Here is a 13,335-nt window from a genome sequence, read left to right as displayed (position 1 = left end):
CAATATTTCAGTGTTGCTTTCATGTCAATAAATCAATAATCAGAAATGATTATATAGCACTGACACCGGTCACTCGACACTTTGACCTCTGTCACTTTTGATACTTAAGTAAAATTTTGAATGCATGACATTTATGTGCTACTTTAACATATGTAAAAATTTAAGTGGATGATCTGAATATTTGCTACAACTCTGCAAAAGTATGAAGTATGCAATCAATCAAAATGCTCCTGTCGACAGAAAACAAACAGGATCAGGGAAGTGAAAACCCACACGTCATTGTATGGGAAAGCTGCATATGAAGAAGGTGCATCGCACTCATAAACCTGAACATTGCGGCCCATAACAGTCAAATCTGATCATGTAGCAGACCTGTTACATGATATTAAAATCTTGATACACAGAGTGACACAGAGTCTATGTCCGACCAACACTTTAGGTCCAAAGGAGCTCCAGATTGCCCTGGTGTAATGGTAATAATGCAATCAGTGCTGAACTATGTTCCTTCTGTCACATCTCCCCTTATCTGTTGACACAATTATTAATGATGGAAAAACTCTGATCCTTTAAAAATACCCACTGACTGTTTTACTATTACACAATACAGCATTAGATGGTTATTGCTAATGCATTTATATAAGAGCAGGGGTTTACTGTTGCAGTGTGGTTGAGGTGGAGCTCATTTTAAACTGTTTTGTATTGAACTGCAACTGCAACATGACTATTTTCATTGTAGGTTCATCTGTGGATTATTTTCTTGATTCATTTTGAGAAGCTGGAACCAAGAAACATTTCTGCATGAAAAATGACTTCAGTGAATATTAAAATAGTTGCTAATTAATAAGTCAATCTACAAATCGTTTCAGCTGCATATTCTGTTGGGTAGTTTAGTTTTTTAATAAAACATCATATTATAAAAGCTATTTGTATGTGCAGAAATCTTAAATTAGTAGCTAAGTAAAAAGTAAAGTAAAAAGGATATTATTTCTCTCTGAAATGTGGAAGAGCAGAAGTACAAAGCAGCAGGATTAAAAAAAATACTTCAGCAGTACTTGAATGAATGTACTTAGTTACATTTCACCACTGCTGGAATCTTTTAAATATCTGACATTCATTTTAAAGGGACCCACCGACTGCTCTCCATTCACTCCCTGAACACTGTGGGGGATGATGAGCACGATCTGCCTCGTCAGTGTGCTGCCTTATCACACATTCTTACAGCACAATAGAATATTACATCACTCTATCAACTGTTCCACCCATCACTGATTAATGCATCGGTTACTAAAGACCAAACTCGACTAGACCTAATTCATCTGTATTTTTTAAAGCTTTCCTTCTAACCTTACATAGATCACATCACACTGAATATTCTTTTTGCTTCATTACAAGAATTTATGAAGAAATTTTGATTTGAAGCTCCATTCAATTGGAGCAGCCCAGTTCACTCAGATCGATGACCTCCTTTCATTTCTTTAAGGCATCTCTTGTCTTCAAACATCCTGCTCTTGCTTCTCATTGCTTCAGGTAAACTTGAGATGTGGAAATCATTTATTTCTATTATGTTGGTGCATGTAATTGTCTGAATACAGCTTGGCATGGGTGTTCTTCTCAGGTGAATCTGTGAGCATGAGAGTGATTGGGCCTGTTTGTGTGAGTGGATTTGTGTTGTTTTGCTTTATGTGTGTGTGTTGAGGATCCCCTATAAAGCGTTCATCTCAAGGGGTTAATCCTTTCAATAATGATAATGCAATCAGGCACGACGCTTATTTCTCCACAATCAGCATCTTTTAATGCAATCACATCTGTGCTGGTCAGTAAAAGGGGGCAGTGACACGGCAAGGTCACCACGTGTACATGTTGACTTTAGTCTGCTGTTGTGCGTCACCCTCCGAGAACCGAGCAGGCTTATAAGGAGGAACACACACCAGCGCTCAGCACACTCATTTTTTTTTACTCCTCTCAGACAGAAAACAGGTATGTTTTGGATTTAATTTATATCACTCCTAAAACTGAAAAAAACGTTATAACTTTCAACTGTGGGACACTCACGCTGAAACTTAAAGCGTAAAAACAAAGGGCACCATGTACTGTATTTATCCAACAGTGTTGCTCCGAGCTGACTTATTTCTTCATATTGATATATGCATGTTAAAGGTTATGGAAGTGCTTTAAAGGAAAAGAAACGAAAGTTGAGGGAATTCCACCGCAGTTGGAAGCTTTTAGCTGTTAAATGGTAACGAGCGGAGCGGACGCGGTGGGAGCTGTCCAGCCGCTGTGGTGCTGACGCACGGGGGCGCCATTTTTAAAGAAAAAAAACCCCCGCAAAAATAACGAGCGAGCCGTGTCTGTTCTTTCTCCACAGAGAGTCACAGCCAAGATGAGACTGTACCTTGCGGTTGCCGTGCTGATGCTGGCTTTTGTCGCGTGCACAGGTGAGTGTTGCGCGCTAACGGTGCCCTTAAAGCGTCCCTTCCGCGTCTCCCACCGCGGTGCGTAACTTTGTGTGTCCCTCGCTCTCGCCCGCAGAGGCTCAGGAGGACAGCATGGGGCAGCGGCTAACCAAGTTTGGCGAGCAGGTGACCGAGTTAGGCAGGAACCTGGGTGAGAAGGTCAAGGGTGCCGTTGAAAAGGTCCAAACCAACGAGTTTGTAGTCTCTTCAAGGTAGACACACACACGCGCGCGCGCATAAAATAAAAGTACATTCATAGGTGTTTGACTGTATGTGACACGGTTTTTGTGTTCTCCTCCTAAGGGACAGGATCCGGGAGTGGTATAACACGATGAGGACCAACATTGAAGACCTCATCAACTAGACAGGTGTCTGTCTTCAGCCTGCCCTCCGCCCCCACATCTGACCTCCTCTCTCTCCCCTGATAGGGTATTGATATGTCACATGACATACTGCTGGCAAAAAGGTTCCACTGCCTCTTTGTTGTTTTTTTTTTAAAAAAATATCATTTGACTGTAATCTGCGTTGAAGACATGAAAAAAATAAAAGGTGTTTTTATATAAATCCTGTGTTAGCATCAGTATTTTTCAGTGTAAAGAAACAAGAGATCCTCACTGTACTAACTGAAACAGTCTGTTAATAATGTTTGATGTCAATAAATGAACACTTCTGGTCTATGACAGTATGGCTTTCATGTATAAATCACTGCAATTCATTTTCTCCCTAACTGTTTCTACATCATTACTGAGCTCTAAAATGCTGTTAATGTTTATAATAAGGAAAACAATGATGGGTATGCATTGTTTAAGTGTCAGTTTTCTTTTTTGACATAATGGAACAAAGGGGGATGAAGTCAGCCCATTGACAAATTTATTTGTTTGTTTTACAATTGGGCAGATATTTTAATTCAAATGAGAGCTAAAGTTATTTGTGCACCTATTTCCTTTAATAAATACATACATAATAAATATATCAATACATACAAGATACAAGAGTTGTTGCTAAGTAGCTTTTAGTAGATTGGCTTTGGTATGTCAGAGCACAACGGTCACAGTGCACATAGTAAGAAAAGAAAAAGAAAAAGAAAAAAAAAGATAGATACATGGATGTACAATAGATACAAGAATATATATATATATATATATATATATATATATATATATATATATATATATATATATATATATATATATATATAATGAAGAGTTTTTAATGATGACCAAAGTGGGTAAAAATCAAATATGAGGTCAATATGAGAACTGTTCCAGTCAGAATAGTTTTAAAGATGACTATCAGTGTTGTATTAAACTCAGCTGCATCTGCGTGTCATGGCAGTAGTGATGATGTTCACATAATCAGGTTCATGTTAGTGATATTTTTTTTCCCCAGTGCTCTGAAACCGACCTATGTTATTAAATTTACTGTCTTGCTGAACGGAGGCGATGGTGTGAACACATGTGGAAAGTGCAGCTGCCTTTGCGGATTTGCTCTGGATGAAGCTCTGCTAATGCTGCATTTCTTTTAACATCTAGAGACACATTTAATAATAATAAAAATAAAAAAAACATCATTTTCGAATTCCTGAATGTGAAAACACAAGTTTGCCTTCATCGGTTTGTTAAACTGATTTTAAATACTTTGACCAAATAATTAGTTCCTACTAGGGTCAGTATCATATGCATGGGCACTAAAGCTGATCACTTTATAGACAATCGTTTATTTGTGTTAATAGCTGGTACCAAAGGGCAAGTGCCAGCATGGCTGATTTTCAGGCATTTCACAACTCCCGGGCTAAAGTCACTGTTTATGCTGAGTTAATAATCCACCAGTTGTCCCAGTTCACTGAGATCTGTTTCTGTGAAGAGAACAGAGTGACAGAGGGTCGGCAGCTGGTGAACAGAGGTCACACACAGCAATTCTTAAACTAATCACTTTCACTTCGATTAGTTTAAGACTCCTTCAATTTTTGTTATTTTGGGCACATTTTCAGCAAGTTCACTCATTTGAAAAAGTTTTTTTTCTTGGCTGAAGCTGCTCACGACTAAAAACCATCTCAAGGCTCTCAGAATTAGGGGCACAACCATTTTCAGGATTTATACGGTACACAGGATAAAACAAACACTGTAGTTTAACCTTTAACACAGTTGTATTGTAAGAGTTGTGATTCCTAATTTGAAATGCTTTAAGAGAAATGTTAAACAGTGCATATTTTGATTTGTATTCATCAAATGTTTGTATTTTATAATTAATCTAACTGTTCTGCTGCATGTGGGAGGCTGTAGTCATGTCACACACACACACAGACACACACACACACACATCTTTAACTCTGCAGCACAGTACAGATGTTTAAAACCCAACACACGAATTAAAAACAAGGACAAATCTTGATCCCATCTGTTTGGACAGCTGTGAGATCAGGTTTGTGAGTGAAACGTCGTTATGAAGTCTAATTTCAACACTAGCGTTGAGTTGTTCCCATTCAGAACGCGCTGCAAGCGCAGAGCCTAACTACCGACAAGATTAAATTGATTTTGTGGTGGACTCTGCCCACAGAAATGCTTTGCTGGGCTGAAAATGTTTATCTATCTTTCACCCGCCTCCAGTCTTCACTAAAACCCGTATCTCTCCTGCCAGACACTGACTAGCCTGTATACATATCAGCCCCCACAAATGGGCTGAGATATCAGATCCAAAGGGCGATCGCACAGTTACTGAACTCAGCTAATGTTGATCTTGAAAAGATATCAAGAGTTCAGGATCTGCAGATATAATTCGGATACCGGCATTAACAATGTCACCCAGCTTGCATTTAACAGGGGAGAGAAAAACAAATCACCAGTCAGTCACCAGTGTCTGTGATGAATGAAACCAGTGACCAGTAGCTCTCATGTGACTCTAGTGGAGATCAGATTTCACATGGAGCCAGGAGAAGTTTTGTGTCTTTCAAACCTTCTAAAAGTTGAATCCCAGCTTAAACCTAAGCTCTCCAAGTGCCGTTAGTACACTTATGTGCAATGACAATAAAGACTCTTGAATCTTGAATCTTATCTCTGCATCTTCATGTCTATGGATTAAGGTTTTCTTATTTGTGAAAATGTCAAAACAGGACAGCAAGAGAGAGAGAGTACACCCATACTTTGTGCTGCAATGTTTAGTCAAAGGCCTGCTGCTTTGCTGTTTCTCACATTTTTGTCAATAAAATGACCATGAAAAAAAAAAAACACGATGAAAGATCATCCGATCTAGACCAATGTGCACCCTGTTGCGGTCACAATACAAATAAAATGGCTTGATAACCCTTGTTTCATTCAACTTGTGTTGACCAGAGCCAGAGGAAAAGGTAAAAACACCCGCTGCATGTGTTGTGATGTTTTTTTTAACCTGTGGTTACATTTTGCTTTGAAAACAGTGATTTTATTTGACATTGTGATGATTTGGGTCAAAAGAAATGATATTCTGCAACATGATGTAATGAGAATATGGTGGGTGATAGCTGTGGCATCTAACTGGACAAAACAAATTGGTGATGGTTGTGTTTGTCTCCTCTTTGGTTGTGGCAGATGCATATGAAAGAGCTCGTTTTCACTCTCATCCTACTATTACAAGGTACCACTGCAAGAATCACTCTGCAGCTTCAGTTTCAGTTCCTTTATTTGTGAACTTGCTTCCAGTTCTGCCTTTGCTCTTCTTGTCTGACAAACATCCTCCCCTGTAGCATGTGGACCACTTTTGGCCCAGACACCGGCCCCAGAACAACTCGAGCCCAAAGGAATACTGCAGAGGCTGACATTGAAAGCCAGGTATCTGCACCAGCGCTGAGCTCATCATCTGCTTGCAGACTTGTTTGTGAATGGTTGCCAGTTATCAGAACTGTTGAGATATTTTGTTTGTGAGTGCGTGGACATGTTTGTGTGTGCTGGTTGTGTGTACCTTGATGTTCAATGGTGTACTTTGTATCTCAAAAGGGAGGCCAAAGACACAGTCCAGCATTTGGGGGAAGCGGCGCTGGGCCTCGCTGGTGCTTACTATGAAGACCACATCCAGCCAATGACTGACAGCTATGCTGAATGGGCCTCCAGTTTCAAGAGCTCTGTCTGGGAGAAGATCAAGACAACAGTCGATAACTACATGCCACTGACAGAAAACTAGTTCAGCTGTCAAAAGCAGACAATAAATAGTCAAATTGGTGAATAAATAAATAAAAAAAACTTATTGCTGAACTGATCTTTGCTGGTTATATCAAATAAAGAAAGAATCAAACTAGTTTATAATAAAACTCCAGATTCACATCGAGCAGCTCCACTTCGCTCTGTGGTAGACGATGTTGTACGCTCACAGCTCGTCCTGCAAGAAAGGCAAAGAGAGAGGAAAAGACCATCAGAGGGAACATTTTAGGGCAGGAATCAATGCAATAGTGCTATCACAAATCAATTAATTAAACCGCATTCTGCAATATATCTTATTTACTCAATGTACAAGAATAATCTGCAGTTTCTTCAAATAAACATGCACTTTGCTACAGGTTACATTTCCCTAAAAGGAGTTACAATAGATCATTTATCCATCTGATCTTGTTTTGTTAAGCATTGTGGGCTGTGTCTTTGTATGCAAGGTGCTGTATAAATAAAGTTATGATTATAAAGCTATTAATCTTACTATTACATTCAGTTCTGCTATTGAATAGCTAAATTGTACTATTTTCGGTGACCTAATCATTACTGTTGGTGGCGCTGTGGTTATTAAGACTAATTACAAAAATCTAGAAATTAGTAAAATGGGAGGAAAAAAATATGACTGAAAAAAAAAATAAGGAAAATCTTTAAATCATTCTGAAAGCGATCATTTATCACCCCGCATACAGTCTGTATCAAGGTATCAGGGTGAAAGGTGAAGGTAGAAATCCCAGCATGCATTGCACTGGGTTCAGTACAATGTGTCTAGACAAGTCCTGGTTGATTGACCTGCTAACCATTTGACTCTGGTCTGAGCCTACATTATAAAGTGATTCTAACTTGCTGTCAAAGACAGCATTATTATTGATTAGCAAGAGTTAATCTGTATCTTTTATTGCTGCAGGTAACAGCACATGAGCTGCTTTCAATATGTTTTTTTTTTTTTGCCATATGAGACATGATGATTATGACAGTACACGCACCACAGCATTCTGTATGCCCCTTACACAGTATCAAAAGGGCTCGTAGTGCATTGCCATATGAATACAGATAAACTTTTGCAGAACATTGCATAACCACCTACTCATGTTTCAACATACAGCATTTAAAGTGAATATCATGTACACTGGACTTTGTTTAGGTGAACATGTGTGCGTGAGTGTGCATGTGCATGCACGGGTGTGTGTAGGTGTGTGTATGCTCATCAGATGACGTTTGTTTGCAGTCCCCCCCTATATCATCCTGGCCAGATGTGAGCTCCGAGTTACAGACAACTCGCCCTCAGAGAAGACTGTCACTTCTTGGATCTGTACATCCAACTCAACAGCAGGTAATCGCTCTTCTTGATGCGGCAGCTTCTCCTCTGAAGCCACTTCTGAATAGATCTACTTTCTGAAACATTTAAGTGTTTGATTTTTGCATTCGGCGTCTGCAGTTTTATTAACTTATTTATCATCTGCTAATGTTCCAGTGTCAGATGTGGAAAAGAATATTGATTCACCAAATGGAGAGTTCAGTTTTAAGTTGTTTTTCCCCTTTTTTCTTTTGTTTCAGAAATGAATGCAAAATATGCCCTGGCCCTGATCCTCACTCTGCAGGGTAAGGCAAAATACCAATGCAATCTGCAAACTGCAGTGTGTGGATCTGATTTTCAACCAAAGCTAAACTACTATGTGATCCATTTGCAGCAACTGAATTCAATTGCAAATGCTTCTGATTTTTCAGACTATCTACAGTCCTTGTTGTAAAAATGTTAAAAGAATTAACATGTTTTTATTGCATTCACATGTGTGGCAATAATTTCATGGAAATGCATGGATAGAGGAGATAGAGGAAAGGACTGATTTTGAAATAGCACTGAGTCTTATACAGTGAATACTAATCAGAAGAATTCTGATTTTTGACACAATTAGTACTAAAAGTGAGAAGCCAAGATATATAAAACTTTAAGGCACACTCACACTCAAACAGGTGCTTTGTTAATTCTTATGGTCATTTCAAATGAACATCTCACGATGATCTGCTGCCTTATTCCCATCTGGGTTTTGGTTCTAACATCAAGATCCGATCATTCTGATTTCTTTCCAGTCTCCATGAGCCTGTGTGAGATTCCTCCACCATCGCAGGAACTTGTTGAGAAGTATGATCAAATGAAGCATGTGTTCTACAAGAGGCTGCTGAAGGCTTATGAGAGGATGGTGGGCACTTTTTCGTCAATGGACGGTGTCAGCAGCGGCCCGTCGACACAGGCTGTCAAAGACTACGCCGAGGAACTGCAGACCAAGCCTGAGTTCCAAGCCCTCGTCAAGGTTGCCACGTGAGTGAAGACCCTGTATTGTTTTAATGTCTCATGTTAAGAAATGTGTCCACTTCGACTGCAAATATCCAGTGAAGTATTACTGATACCTAATCATATCTCACAATTCCCACTGAAAATCTAACATCTTTAAATAATCTGTCTGCTCTAAATTGTGCAGTGCTGCCGGTGCTGAGGCAGCTCCTCTGTTGGACAAGGCCCGCGAAGCTGCGCTGGGTGCGTACGGACACTATGCACGCCCCTACGTCGGCAAGTACCTGAGCGACGCCGTTGACCACATAAAGGTCTACCTGGACCAGGTCATGCCCGCTGAGTAGCAGACCAACTGAAGCAAACCACGTGTCAGCAGCCTGTCATAGATGATAGCTCATAGAAACTACACCAGTTTAGGCTGAGAACAGCAATGCACAATGCAAATTCAACATCCTTGCCAAATCATACAGAGTTAAAAGCAGGGCAAACATGTCAACACCACTTATGCAAATTGTGCATGTACAGTATTTTGTGTTTGATACACTAACCAAAGTGTGATTGTGTATGTATATGTGTGAGTGTGTTCATTAAAATGAACTGGAAACCATCTGAGATGTGCTTCTTCATTCAGACACAGAGGGTTTACGTCCACAGACAATATAATAAAGCTTAGTTTTATGCCAGAAGCTATCCTATCATATTATTTTATGAGCAGGACAAAAGTTGTCCCGGACTCCACTAATCACTGTATTATATAGGTCTCGTTAGATATTTTTTATCAAGCTAACAAAACAAAAACACAATTAAATTAAATACATGAAGATCATTCAATCAATCATGACTGGTTTAAAAGATCAGCTGCCACTTTGATAAAACTGTAATTTAAATGCTTTGCACTGATAAACACAGACACAAGACTTCCATTTGTCTCATATTCTTAACAAGTATACTTTGTGGTCTTTACTCTGAGCAGAGCTCTTGGATCTCAGGCTCAGTTTTGTCCAACGTTGTTCCCAGAATGGTGAAAGATTGATGCCAGCAGGCTGTATATCCCTACACTGAAAATGATTAATGTGTCTCACTGATCAAAGTACAAAACCACAGCATAACTTACTTGAACTGAAAATGTTGAACACAACTTGTCGATGTTGTTGCAGTGAATCACAGCCCAGTGAAGCATTTATATTATTTAGTGTTGGTAGATGTTCCCCATGGGCCAAGCCTGAGGTTATTTTGAATGATGGCATGTTGTGCAAGAGCAGCATAATGTGCTGCTTTGTGGCTCATTTAAGACTTTTCAAGCCTTTGTAGCATTTATATACAAATATCCCAACTGTGCAAATACAGTGTTATGGACATGAGCAGAGAACACAACTGACCGACGGTGCCGTCATGCAGCTTGATGTCGCCTGGAGCAGAGCCGAGTCATCATAACACCGAATCAGCTGGATCTAAGCAACCTGCAAACTTTGTGACAGTTTAAATCATATTCTGCTGTCCTCAGAGTTACCTGAGTTCACAACCAACATGACATGTGAGGCTGGATCACATGATTGGCTGTCATGTTTACTCGGGACTTGATCAACAAGTAGCCATTACAGAAAAAAGACTTCAAACAAACCATCTCTTGTGCTGAAGTTTGATGCTTAATACATAAAAATGAAATCTAAAGCTTCCATAAACTCATGTTCTGTAGGTTATTTTTGCAAAACGTGCTTCACTTTAGCTAAAAACACATGATTTTGTTTTTCACAAAACCGTGTACAAATGACCTGCATGGCAAGCAGACAGGCATTTGCCCTTATTAATCAGAGCCACAATATATAGCATCAATATACAACCAAAAGCTTGAAAGAGGCTAAAAAGACAAAGCAGTCAAAAATAAAGAAATCAAATAAGAATTAGAAGAAAAATAATTAATAATTAAAATGCATGATTTTGGATAAGGTATTAAACAAGACATAAATAAAAGTCATATGAGCACACCACAAACTGCAGAAAATCAAGATTAGCAGTTTGCACTTTGCACTCCCAGTTTCATCTGAAATCAGATCACACAAGGGAAAAAAAAAACATTTCATGTTTCACCAAATCCAGCAAATCCTGTGCTAAAACAAGAGGTTTCTCCATTTCTGATTAGTAGCCCACTGATGAGCCGTTATACACAGTTCTACGGAGATAGAGGCTCTATTTCTCCCCAAAAACATGAAAAAATTACCCCAAATAAACGTCCACAAAAAGGGCTGAGAGGCATCTTTTAGCTGTGGCGAATCTCATCTGACTAGCCCAAATATTTCATAACCTGAATCAGCCGGATGACGTGTTCAACACACTCTAGACTTATGACCATGCTAATAGGACTTAGGACTATTGTGATGTGACATGAACGCATCACCACCATTATGCAAGTCGCAAGAGCCTCCTTATGGAGGTTGAGAACAGGGCAAGGTGTAAGAGAGCGCTGCATTAATGAACTACTAACCTAATCAATGGAAAATATTTGATTGTGGTGCATTCAAAGACAAAGGGTTGCACATGTAGAGTTAGTGGGAAATGTATCAACATGAGGCCCTGAGCTTATCAAATCAAATCAGATTGGACTCCCAGTTGGCTTTTGATTGCGTTTAAAGCCCCTTTTACTTCATTAACATCCTCCTGGTTTATCAAGACACACTGTCACACGTACTCCCACGAACACACGCCGGGCAACAGCACAGGTTTATCTACCGCTGAGTGCACTTTGGCTCTGGGAGCAACAAGTCAACACATCGCTCCTATATAAACAGGCCCGGCCAGTGGTGCTTCTTACTCTATTTTCTTCTTCACTTCATTTCTGGAGGGGAATACAGTGAGTACTGACACTTTTACTTCAACTATTGAATGGGATAGAGTGCAACACTCGTAGAAATGTGTGAAGGCTGTGTTAAATATGAGGAAAATTGAAAACAAACTAAGATTTTGAGACACGTTCACCAGAACTGCAAGTAAGGAAAACTTGTTTTCATGCTAGAAGAGTGAAAAACATTGATAATAAATATCAAAACGAATCTGACATGATTGACATCGGTGGTGAAATGTATGACAATGTCTCACCCTAGTGGATAAAGTGAAGTAAGACTTAAATGCCTCTTATTCTCTCTCCTCACAGACACAGGGGGCACCATGAACAAGCTGCTGGTCATTACAGTGCTGGTCACATTCCTTGCTCTCAGTAAGTGCAATCTTAAACTAAAGTGGCGTCAGAATAGGATAAATCATTGATGGAAAAATATCGATTGTTTTCCTGATAAACTACGTTACGCTTTGACCCCCCTGACCTGCTCTGTGCAGGCGCTGAAAGCTTCCGTGTGCCGAGGCAGGCCGAGGAAGAGCAGGGGACCATGACCAGGATCACAAATACCATCAGGTCCTACTACGACAGCGCCGTCAACACTGCCAGTGACTACCTGCAAAGCATCAAGGGCATGAAGGTGGAGGAGAAGGCAAAGTAAGAGATTTTAAATGCGAACGCAGTGAAATAAAAAGTGTGGATTTATATTTCAGCTCTCCTGTTTCTGTGTGTCACCCACAGGAATCTTTACACTGATACTACCAAAGCTGTGAGCACCTACATTGGAATTATGAATGACCAGCTTTACTACATCCTTTACCCCCAGTAGTTAACAAAAAATGATTTCCAAGTACGTCAGCAACCTTTTAAGACAGAACAAAAACTTTCAAACTGCACATGCTCATCCAAACCTGGTCGTATCTCGCCTCAAGCCTTGCTAAACAGCACCTTCAAAAATACTGGACCCTGTTCCACTTGTGCTGATTTCTTAGGTGAATGTGTTGTTCCAACGGGGGAAAAGAACAACAACACAGAGGAACTGGACAGCAACAACCAACAACTTGGCAGGCACAGTCAAAGGAGCACACAGCCCCTCATCATGTGCTAACCAATTTCTCTATGGGTCTTTTCTCATGAACATAATGCAAATATTAACGATCTATCGCCACCTACTGGTGTTTTTGTTCCCTCATAGTTTTCTCTAACAAATTTAAATATTTGTGTCATATCTTGAAATAAAGTATTTATACCAATAACTGGTGTCTGTGGTTGATAAATGAGAATTTAGTTTGCTGCTTGATGTGGTAAAATCATGCATATCCCTCCTGTCTCTGCGTGTAAAACTTGCATTTCTCTTGATCTCACTGATCGGGCGTTTATGTCTGCATGGATCTGCGATGAGGCACCGGGCTTTTCATCAGCCGAGGCAGCGCCAGAACAGAAGCTTCTGCTGCAATTAATAATGGATTAAAAGAAACAACATGTAAAGCGTGAGCGCCGAGAAACCGGCGGAGATGAATGAACAACAAAGGCCGTGATGTTTGTTTTGTGGATTCTGACAACCAGCGGTGCAAGAATGTTGTGATT

General features: G+C 39.8%; 3 protein-coding genes across 3 annotated transcripts; all 3 read left to right on the top strand.

Moving 5' to 3' along the window:
* The first annotated feature begins 1,890 nt into the window (after nucleotides 1-1,890).
* On the top strand, nucleotides 1,891-3,129 carry apoc1 (apolipoprotein C-I). Its single transcript, XM_041943341.1, has 4 exons — nucleotides 1,891-1,977; nucleotides 2,366-2,435; nucleotides 2,530-2,665; nucleotides 2,757-3,129. The coding sequence occupies exons 2-4, from the start codon at nucleotides 2,381-2,383 to the stop codon at nucleotides 2,815-2,817; spliced, it is 252 nt and encodes an 83-aa protein (XP_041799275.1). The 5' UTR covers nucleotides 1,891-1,977; nucleotides 2,366-2,380; the 3' UTR covers nucleotides 2,818-3,129.
* A 5,053-nt stretch (nucleotides 3,130-8,182) lies between these two features.
* apoa2 (apolipoprotein A-II) lies at nucleotides 8,183-9,262 on the top strand. The gene is made up of 3 exons (XM_041943222.1): nucleotides 8,183-8,227; nucleotides 8,717-8,945; nucleotides 9,106-9,262. Exons 1-3 carry the CDS (start codon nucleotides 8,185-8,187, stop codon nucleotides 9,260-9,262), a joined length of 429 nt encoding a protein of 142 aa, XP_041799156.1. The 5' UTR covers nucleotides 8,183-8,184.
* Nucleotides 9,263-11,641: 2,379 nt separating this feature from the next.
* Nucleotides 11,642-12,628, top strand: apoc2 (apolipoprotein C-II). The gene is made up of 4 exons (XM_041943339.1): nucleotides 11,642-11,766; nucleotides 12,067-12,129; nucleotides 12,249-12,405; nucleotides 12,490-12,628. The coding sequence occupies exons 2-4, from the start codon at nucleotides 12,081-12,083 to the stop codon at nucleotides 12,575-12,577; spliced, it is 294 nt and encodes a 97-aa protein (XP_041799273.1). The 5' UTR covers nucleotides 11,642-11,766; nucleotides 12,067-12,080; the 3' UTR covers nucleotides 12,578-12,628.
* Nucleotides 12,629-13,335: the final 707 nt, after the last annotated feature.

This window comes from Chelmon rostratus, chromosome 8 (genome assembly GCF_017976325.1).
Source record: "Chelmon rostratus isolate fCheRos1 chromosome 8, fCheRos1.pri, whole genome shotgun sequence".
Lineage (NCBI taxonomy): Eukaryota > Metazoa > Chordata > Actinopteri > Chaetodontiformes > Chaetodontidae > Chelmon > Chelmon rostratus.
Note: the sequence above shows the minus strand (reverse complement) of the source record. Positions and strands in the feature narration are given on the sequence as shown.

What these genes read in the sequence shown, in the direction of transcription:
- apoa2 (XM_041943222.1), top strand. Translation starts at nt 8,185, where the DNA reads ATGAATGCAAAATATGCCCTGGCCCTGATCCTCACTCTGCAGG. An exon ending in CCTGATCCTCACTCTGCAGG is followed by an intron (nt 8,228 to 8,716) that starts GTAAGGCAAAAT and finishes ATTTCTTTCCAG; the next exon opens with TCTCCATGAGCCTGTGTGAG. An exon ending in GCCCTCGTCAAGGTTGCCAC is followed by an intron (nt 8,946 to 9,105) that starts GTGAGTGAAGAC and finishes TAAATTGTGCAG; the next exon opens with TGCTGCCGGTGCTGAGGCAG.
- apoc1 (XM_041943341.1), top strand. Translation starts at nt 2,381, where the DNA reads ATGAGACTGTACCTTGCGGTTGCCGTGCTGATGCTGGCTTTTGTCGCG. An exon ending in GGCTTTTGTCGCGTGCACAG is followed by an intron (nt 2,436 to 2,529) that starts GTGAGTGTTGCG and finishes TCTCGCCCGCAG; the next exon opens with AGGCTCAGGAGGACAGCATG. An exon ending in GAGTTTGTAGTCTCTTCAAG is followed by an intron (nt 2,666 to 2,756) that starts GTAGACACACAC and finishes TCTCCTCCTAAG; the next exon opens with GGACAGGATCCGGGAGTGGT.
- apoc2 (XM_041943339.1), top strand. Translation starts at nt 12,081, where the DNA reads ATGAACAAGCTGCTGGTCATTACAGTGCTGGTCACATTCCTTGCTCTC. An exon ending in GGTCACATTCCTTGCTCTCA is followed by an intron (nt 12,130 to 12,248) that starts GTAAGTGCAATC and finishes TGCTCTGTGCAG; the next exon opens with GCGCTGAAAGCTTCCGTGTG. An exon ending in AAGGTGGAGGAGAAGGCAAA is followed by an intron (nt 12,406 to 12,489) that starts GTAAGAGATTTT and finishes TGTCACCCACAG; the next exon opens with GAATCTTTACACTGATACTA.